The sequence below is a fragment of the Rhagoletis zephyria genome, unplaced genomic scaffold, assembly GCF_001687245.7.
Source record: "Rhagoletis zephyria isolate East Lansing unplaced genomic scaffold, Rhagoletis_zephyria_1.1 Rzeph_scaffold_07397, whole genome shotgun sequence".
NCBI lineage: Eukaryota > Metazoa > Arthropoda > Insecta > Diptera > Tephritidae > Rhagoletis > Rhagoletis zephyria.
In genome coordinates, this window is record NW_016164480.1 from 1 (window position 1) to 9,462 (window position 9,462).

The 9,462-nt window shown below is 39.2% G+C and overlaps 1 protein-coding gene across 1 annotated transcript; it reads right to left on the reverse strand.

Annotated features, from left to right (window-relative positions):
• Nucleotides 1–7,877: 7,877 nt before the first annotated feature.
• On the reverse strand, nucleotides 7,878–8,327 carry LOC108374148 (E3 ubiquitin-protein ligase RNF130-like; the record flags this gene model as incomplete). The annotated part of the gene is made up of 2 exons (XM_017630120.1): nucleotides 7,998–8,327; nucleotides 7,878–7,919 (listed from the first exon to the last, which is right to left on the reverse strand). Coding segments are annotated over exons 1-2 (199 nt in total), but the record flags the coding sequence as incomplete, so codon positions are not given.
• Between the last annotated feature and the right edge of the window lie 1,135 nt (nucleotides 8,328–9,462).

Genomic DNA, 9,462 nt, shown 5'->3' on the forward strand with positions numbered 1-9,462 from the left:
GCGTTGTGGCCTGTAACTGTACAGTAGAACTAGTTAATTAACGATCCATCTATATCCAGCTGTAGACCAAGGGTGCCCTTGTTTGGGGCAACCAACTCAACCTAACCTAACTTAACCTGTATCTCAACATAAAGACTGACTTAAAAATATTGCGGTTCGAGACCCATAGAGCCAAATAATAAACCACAAAACGATGTGTTTGTACTAATAACTAAACATAAACTAAAATATAGCCTATGTATATGTATTTATGTAAGTTTTGTAAAACTTTCGCTGCGGGGCTTATTTGACCCTACATATACTTACATACATATCTGTGCACATGTTTTCGTGTATACGAGTATTATTACATTAAGCTCAACGTTCAACTTATTTGCATTACGCTTTCTCCCAATGCTCAGTTACAATTCAAGAGAATTGTTATTTTGTTCTGCGTCCCAAGTGGGTAAAAAAATAAGCAAAAATTACGTGGAAATTCCCGTCGGGCTCGCGTAATACGAACTGGCAAAGAACGTCAGCAATGAGGTGCAAAACAGTGCGTATGGCTGTGGAAAAATTAACAAAAATACATATTTGCATAACCAATACAATGGCGACATTAATTCGCTGCACATGCACACATACATACACATGTGACAACACATATGTAGCTACTAGGGTGATTGGGCCCGGTTTTTCCAACCCGTCTTTTTCATATTTTTGGATGGATTTTTGAAATCTTTACTTTCCGAACACCGAGTAATCCGGGTTTTTACAATCGAATAAATCGGACATTCACCTAGTTTATTTATATACCAGAATTTAAAAATTCTGAATATTTATTTTATCGAAAATAGAACTACACTGAGAAAAAAGCTTAGTTACGTCAACTAAATATGTTTTTCTCAACACCTGATTTGGTTATAGTTACATTATTTTATTATAGTTACCAAATTATGTGTGGAGAGGAATATATTTGGCTGACTTTTTTCTGAGTGTAGAACATTTTTATTAATATATGAATAATGGAAAACGTTCTATCGCTTAAAAAAAACGAATGAATATCGTTCACTGTTTTTGTGGGAGCAGCTTATTCAACTCTGTCTAAATCAGTTAATCGACTACATCTTGTCGTCATTCTCATCTAACGGCGGGCTCAGGAAAAGGCCAGATCCGACGGGTTTATGTCGTAGAGAGAGTGATGTTAGATGAGTCGAAACTGGACCTCACGTCATGGTGGGATTTTAGTTTTAAGATTCCTGTCGGTATTTCCATCTACACGGATGGTTTTAGGATGGAAAAAGGAGTAGGCTCGGGTCTGTACTGGAAGGACCTTCAAACAAGGCAATAATACCGCCTGCAGTGTCTTTGAGGCAGAGATATTTACCATAGAAAAGGTGGCTTGTCTCCTACGGGATAGTAAGTAAGCTGTCAGGGAACGTCACTATATTCGTTGGCAGCCAGGCGGCATTCAAAACACTGGGTTCCAGGGTAACTGGCTTTACTGAGTCACGTCAAAACCTCTCCGCTGTGTTCCTGGACATAGAAATATAACAGGTATCCAAATAGCCGATGAGATGGCTAGACGCAGCTCGGAAATGCAAATAAGTGAAACGGACAACTCCCTTAGGGGGATTGAAGTATACACCACAGCAGTAACCAATGACCTTTGAATTAATCGGGACGACTGGGAGGTCTCAAGATAATTCTGGCCTAGAATCATGAGAGTCGTACTCAGGAACTATTAACACTAAACAAATCTGCAGTTAGGGCTCTTACCGGTTACATCACGGGGCACCAACGCTCCATCGATGCCGTATACCAACGAGCTCCCTCTGCAGAAGTTCTCGGGATGAAGATGAAGAGGAATCGATTCACCGCTTTTTCAATAGCTTGGGGGAGATAGCGGACGTGAAAATATCGAACATCAACGGCTTCATCCGGGATAGTAAATGGTTTGACAGACTGTGTACTGAAATTATGGATTAACCTCGTGGCATCCACAGGGGGCATCCACAATGGGCAAATTTGCCTCCGAGTAGAAATACGAGTCATTCGTATGCGCCTTCCTAACCTAACCTAACTATAGAGAAAATATACATATGCGCATATATGTAGAATAAACCCGGCTTTCCTCGCAAATTTAAAATGAGGAACCGTTTTTTTCGTAGTGCTATTTTTACTACAACTCTAAACCGGTGTTTTTTTTGGCGAGTAATTTAACACCCTGATACCTACATGCATATGTATACAGTATCTCCATTTGCATATACAAGTAAGCCTGCAGAAAGGCAATGTGTCGGGCATTTTAATTGCAAAAGAAAAGGATGTGGCCAAGTACAGTGAAAGGTCGTCAGAGTAAAATGAGATGCAAGCGAAAAGGGAGAAATTGCTAAAACAGAAGATGACAACCAATCGGTGGGTAGCGTCAGCCTTGAAAATATTTCCGCAAACAGAGCAGACAAAAGCAAATAGAGAAAAGGCGATGACAGGAAGCAGCAAAAACGCGCAAAGAGTGCAAGTGTTGTAGGGAAAGTGGTTAAATAAATAAAACAATAGGCGTGTATAAATATTTTCAGACATACTAAATATATATGTACATATGTATAATAATAGAAATATGGCGAAAACCGTACATCACATTTGCTCAAAGGATAACCGGAATTTGTTAACGAAACGAAAATGGTGAAGTTTTTTATTAACACTTATTTTATAGCCGTTTAACGCCACAAAGAACTGGATATTTAAGTATATATTGATGAGAATTTTTCAATCTATGATTCCCACAAAATATTTTTTTGTTACTTCAGTGTCATTCGTCACGTGGATGTCGATGAAAGTACCTCAAAAAGTTGCGAAATGTTTTTCCTTTTAAATTAACCCACACGCAATTTCTGAAAATGATTGTTTTAAAAAAGTTTGCTTATCTGAATTGCCATTCAAATTGCTGCAGGATCGGAGCATCGGTCCGGCTTCCGAGCCACGGGTGAATAGTGACCAAGAACTCCCAACCCCATAATCCAGGATGTTATGCGTCGATCGCGCCTATGTCTACAATATCGACTGTTTCTTAAGGGAGCCTTCCTGACGTCAGGCCGCATCTGGACGAAACGGTGGCCTTACCGCGGCAAGGAGCGCTACTGCGGCAAACTATTTGTTTCCCCGCCACTATTTTTGACCACTGGGTCCGCCTCGTCGGGGAGGTGGTCGTACGACCAAGATGAATAAAACTAAAAAAAAAATAAAACAACTCGATAAAAAATATGAGAAGAGAAGAGAAGTTGGGACGGATGACAGGAAGAGTGAGTCGCTCTTAAGTGTTCCCAAGCGAGATGCGACAGGTGAAGACCCAGACTTGGATAACTTCATTAGGGAGAGGAAGCTTTTGTCGAGTCCCGTTAAGATCGAGTGTAATGAGGGTAAGAAAGTGCGGAATAGAGAGGAGAAAAGAGCCTTATCGTAGTACAAAGCGGGGCTAAACATAATTTAACGCGGTAGTGGATCCTAAGGACCATGAAACGTGCGCGTGGTGTGGCCCAGAGGAGCTGTTCAGGTGGGACGAATGTGGTTCGACAGCCTAAGATTCGCGTCCAGTGATCCCAGGTACGCCATCGAGGAGGAGGTGCAGGCTACGCGAGGGACTGACGAAGCGGGACCCGTCGGAATGATGAGAAAACCTCAACCAAACGACACAAGAGTGGCAAGGAAGAAAGGTCGACTACCAAAGCTCTAAGGTAGGCGAACGACGGCAAGTCGGCGATGGTAAGAGCCTTTGGGTTAGCAAGCGAAAATCGAGCATAAGCGCTGCAAGGGGCCGGCCGAAAACTGACAAAATGATGACGACAGAGCGTGGACCTTCGAGGCGGCAAAGCAGTAGAGCGGCGAGCAAGGCGATAAGCCGGGGGTCAGAAAAGATGGATTTCGGCTGCCTGCCGCCAAAACTGAGTGCGATAGCCAGGTAGTATCTGGCGGTGGTGCCTCTGAACTGCAGACCTATGTACAGATTACCGTCGAAAGCTGGATATCTGCAGAGAAGGAGCTGCTAAACCAGATAATAAGAGAGACGCATGAGGTGCCGAGTAGGCGAACGTCTGCTGTCAATGTGGCAGGTTGGTCAAATGGGGTAAAACTCTTTAGAAAAAAAATCTTAAATACTAGTAATACACAAATGCTTCCAACAGTTCGTTTACTATAAGGCAGATTTAGTTTAGTTTTTGATAATTGCAATGGAAATTATATATAAAAATGATCAGAGATCTGTTAAGCTTGATTTCTGTTCGTTTAGAAGGCCCTCCTTAGCCTAACTAGGCAGCTCTCTGACTGACAGTATATTTATTGTGAACAAAGTTCTTTGTAGTTTCAAAGTAATGCTGTCAATAGTCTCGTGCTCCCTTTGTTTGTTTCTCGTTCTCCGCTAAAGTAATATTTGTTTCTTCTTTCTTATGGTTCAGTGAAGGCTCGAGAGGTTCAAATATAACTGCTTTAAATGTGGAATTAGTGGAAACACATTTTCAAATGGAACTAATGAGCATCGGCATACAAGTCCATTCAGATGGGCCGAAACACGAAAGCCGCAGGAAACCGGTTGTGTATCGGTGGCAACCAAGTAAGCTCCGTCGATTACCGTTCGACTACTTGCCTTGTATTTCAGCGATTACCTTTATAAGGCAATGTCCTAGGCGGTAGTCGCCATCGGCTCTCTCTGCACTACCAGGAGTTACTAAAGTAGTTACTTGCGCGATTTATGGACGCCCACTCTCGTAGCTTTTGGCAATTCTGCTTCCGACTGTTTCGACTCTGCATTACGAAGCGCGCTACCATGGGTTCTCGCCCATAAAAAAAAGGTTTCAGACGGTCTGACGGTCGAGGCTCAATAAGAGCATATCGACTGATTTACGTAAATTATGTAGTAGATCTTTTACACGCTTAATCAACATTTTGGCGCCATACGAAGAGACCAAGCGAATGCGAGAGCTTGGCTTATACGCATAGAGGGTGTGGGCGAGAAAATGTTTCAGAAGCATAGTAAAAGAGCCACAGTGCGTGGTGGCAAGTTGTTGTAGCACATAACCAGCGGTTGAGGCAATATGTATAATGATTCGCCTTGTCTATAACTTTGGTTAGCATCAAAGCAATCTTCCAGTTAGAACTGAGTTTAACGTATTAGAGAAGGTGAATCCCAAAATCGGCCATGGAAGATTCCCGTCGTATTTTCGTACTCTACATTTTAATTTTCTAGGTACGTTCCTTAGCTTATAGGTAAATTTGTTTCCTCAAATTAAGTAAAATTTGAATATTTGATTTGCCATCGCTGGAGCCTAAATCTCGATAATCCAAAAGCTCACATAGACGATGTTCTAGAGTGCCCTTGGTGTTGCATTTTAAATACATACATATGTTGGTGATAAACAACAAAAAAAATCGTAGCATCGTTTTTTCGTTGATCCAAATGCAAAGTTCTTTTATACTTAAATACACACGCTTGAGCTACAGCTCCGCCCAGAATAAAGCAGTTCCCATACCTTCACATTTAAGAACCGCCTGTAAAAAATTAAAAAGCAGCAATATGTTGTTATGAGGCATCCCAGTGTTCCAGTAGTATACAGGTTTCTGTGTGTAAGTGTTCAAAATTGTCTCCAGTTGATCTTCGCTTTATGACCCAACCGCTCGCATTCACGCGCCGCGATTGCAAATGAATCATCTTAACGGCTTTGGACTGTATCCGCTTAATGTGGCCACTAGGTGCCAAGGGAGCCACTGGCATTTACGCTATGTATATTCATGCATATGTTTTCAGTTAAATATATGTACATTAGGGCGGGTCAACCTCTATGGGAGATTTTTTCGACTGTGAGCCTAGGGCACAGAAGAATTGTACATGTGTATAATTCTAGAGTTTGCAAAATTGAGAAAATAGGTTTCTTGGCATTTTGGTGTAGTGTCGTAAAGACCTGCTTAAATTTTGTATAACAACATGCTATATGGGTTTTTGGTATGAGGAAACTCTAAATTGATTTTCGATCCAAGTTTCTATGGAAAATTTGGTTAGAATTACACGCATAGCAAAAAAATATAGAATAATATAAAATATAGATCCGCCCTAATGCACTTATATTTTCCGAGATAGGGTTGGGGGCACCTTCTCTCTTGCTGAAAGTGGTGCTTGGCACCAAACTTGACGTTTCTAAGTACTTTTAAATTTAGAGGTTGCTCATAAAATGTTTATATTTTACTCTAGAAGTATGTAGGACATATATTAACCAAACAATTCGTTAAACGACCTAAGAACATTTCAAACTTAAATTAGCTTAAAAAATATTACAATGTCATCGCATTATTATCATTACCATATTATTAATAACAATATTTTTGTCAGTTTCGAAGGGACTCAGTAGCGCAATTCAAGGTCCATGAACACCCTGTATTGGTAACAGTAGAAAATTTAAAGCTGCCATAGATATCACAAATATCAAAGGAAAAAAACCCAATGAAAATGAAATGAAAATGTTTTCCTCCATACAAAATTTTGACCACTCTAATGTACATTGGACTGCATCACTCCCCATACAAAAAAAGTCTACTCCTTTTCAACCCAGTAATGACAAAACGTAAGTTTACAATGAGAAAACGTAAATTGTATTGAGAATAAGTAACTTTGTATTGAGATTACGTAAATTATAATGAGAAAACGTAAATTAATAATGAGAAAACGTAAATAGTAATGAGAAAAAGTAAATTGATAATGGGAAATTGTAAATTTATAATGAGATAACGTAAATTTGTAATGAGAAAAGGTAAATTTATAATGAGAAAACGTAAATTTATAATGGGAATACGTAAATAAGTAATGAGAACTGGGTTTCTTCCATTATTTGTCCTTCAGCCATTATTCACCCACTCCAATGTTTTGCAACGCAAGTGCATCTGCGTGAAATGTTGTTGTGTGCTGCACAGCTCTTGCGCAATCCCCTCCTGATAGTTTCAGCTTTGCGTCGTCTACTGTTTTTTCTAAATATTGGAGCCGCTGTTCACACAATCCTGCGCCATTTACAATGGGTATGCGAAGAGTCGTCTTCACCTCGGTTTTAAACTTAGACCAAATAATCTCAATAGGATTGAGCATAGGCGAATACGGACCCAAACGTAAGACGGCCGACATACCATCAGAATGCTGGGCTACCGCAGCCTCGATTCTTGAGTGGCAAGGAGCGTTATCGCACACAATTACCAAATCTTGCAAATTGTTTCCCAACTGTTGCCACTTTTGTACGAGCTGCAGAATCCAATCACTGCAGCTGTTGGCTGTGAAGGAACCTCTCCTTCGGTCCATTAGCAAAATACTTGATGCTGTAATGGCTCCTATAACGTGGACATTTGGACCACGCGCTGCTGGCAATGCTTGTATTGCCCGCCGCCCTACTTTAGATCTTCCACGCGAAAGTCGGCAAAACAAATTGAAATTAGTTTCGTCAATCCAAACAATTTGCTTTCCTTGCTGTATAAAGGCATTTATCTTCCGGACATATACTGCTCTTTTCTCTCTATTTTCCTCGCTGTTCATCGTTGTAGGCTGTGTGTGAACTTTTTTCACACTATAGCACATACCTTCAAGATGGTTCCCAACAGTTGTTGTGCTAACTTCGACACCAAAAACCCTGAACAGTTTTTGTTTTAGCTGAAGTAGGGTTAGTCCGCAATCCTCTTCCAGCCATTCAACAATTTTTATTAAATGATCATTCAACATTTTTTTGGGCCTTTCATTCGTTTTTTGTTTCATTGTGCAGCTTCCACTGCAAATCCATCGGTGTGCAGTTTTGTAGTTAACGCCAAGGTTAAGAGCAAGCTTGACCCAATCTTCTCCTCGTGTAGCAGCATTCATCACCCTTTCCCTGTCTTGCTCGGTATTTTTTTATAAATTTTCCTCTCACAAATCTGTGTTCCTGGAAAAATCAAGATAATTACGTCATTATGCAGAAATAAGAAGCTACTTCGGAATACTTATGAATATCAAAACTCACCAACAATATTATTTCTGCATATCGGGCACGTCTCATTCCGCGATACAATTGGTGCAATACACTTTGAATGGAATAAATGTTTGCAGTTTAATATACGCGAAACACTGCTATACTTCATATTTGTAAGACAAATCGCACAATCGTCTTGAAACTGCATTTTTACGTACAAATGTCTATATGTATGTAGTTACGTTTCATTGGGCGCAATGAAAAAACTACGAGTGAGACGCCTACTTTCACAATTAGATGAAATTCAAATAATTAAAGTTCAAAACCTCAAAGCAGTAAACCCGATGTCATTATAAATTAACGTTTTCTCATTATAAATTTACGTTTTCTCATTATAAATTTACTTCTTTTATCTTTTCATTATTACCTTTCATTAAAATTTACGTTATCTCATTATAAATTTACAATTTCCCATTATCAATTTACTTTTTCTCATTACTATTTACGTTTTCTCATTATTAATTTACGTATTCTCAATATAATTTACATTTTCTCAATACTAAGTTACGTTTTCTCATTATAAATTTACGTATTCTCATTATAATTTACGTTTTCTCATTACTGGGTTGAAAAGGTGTAGAAATTAAACATTAATTTCACTTAATTTTATTAATTTTTCTGATTTAATTTTTTTTATTCATTTTCATTTTTAATTATTTTAATACATGAAATTATCGGTATGATTGATAAAATATACTTGTATATACTTGTGACTCAAGGGCGTTAAAATATCTTAGAAACACCGCATCAGTTATTGTTTTTGAGCTTATAGTTTGAGCATTTCTTCCTAAATTTACATTTCATATTCCTAAATTTACCAAAATAGACTACTAAACCTATGCCTAAAACCATCTACGAATATCAAAACCAGGGCATGAATCACGTATGACGACATTCGTCTGAACGGTATCGTGTCGAGATTGTCTTGTTTCATAAAAATCAAAAATTGTTTGATCGTTTGTGCGATATCGTCAACTCGATTCCAGTTTTGCTTCACGTAACAGTAACTGTAGCCGTCATCGATTCGCCAACAGTTAGCGAGTGGCGAAACGAACGAATACAATGAGGTACAACCAAACTCGCTATCGTATATCCGTGCTAGCTAACTTTGTTGTTGCTTTCACATGCAAAAATTTTTCGTTAAGCGACCGGAACTCAAACATAGCAAGCAGCGAAGTGGCGAATCGATGACGGCTATTAACACGTAACCGCAATACAAATGCATAAATCAGTGTTTTGACAACATCGTTTTGTCAGTATCGTTTGAACGACTATCGTTTCAAAGTTACGTGATTCATGCCCAGTTGCAACAAATGAGTACATACATATTTCTGTACATACATAGGTACAAAGCCGTATGCATGTGCGGAGTTTAAATAATCGGAAGTAATAATCAATTGTAGCGCATTTCCTCTTACTATGCATATGCCTAAATGTATGCAACCATTTGGCAAGC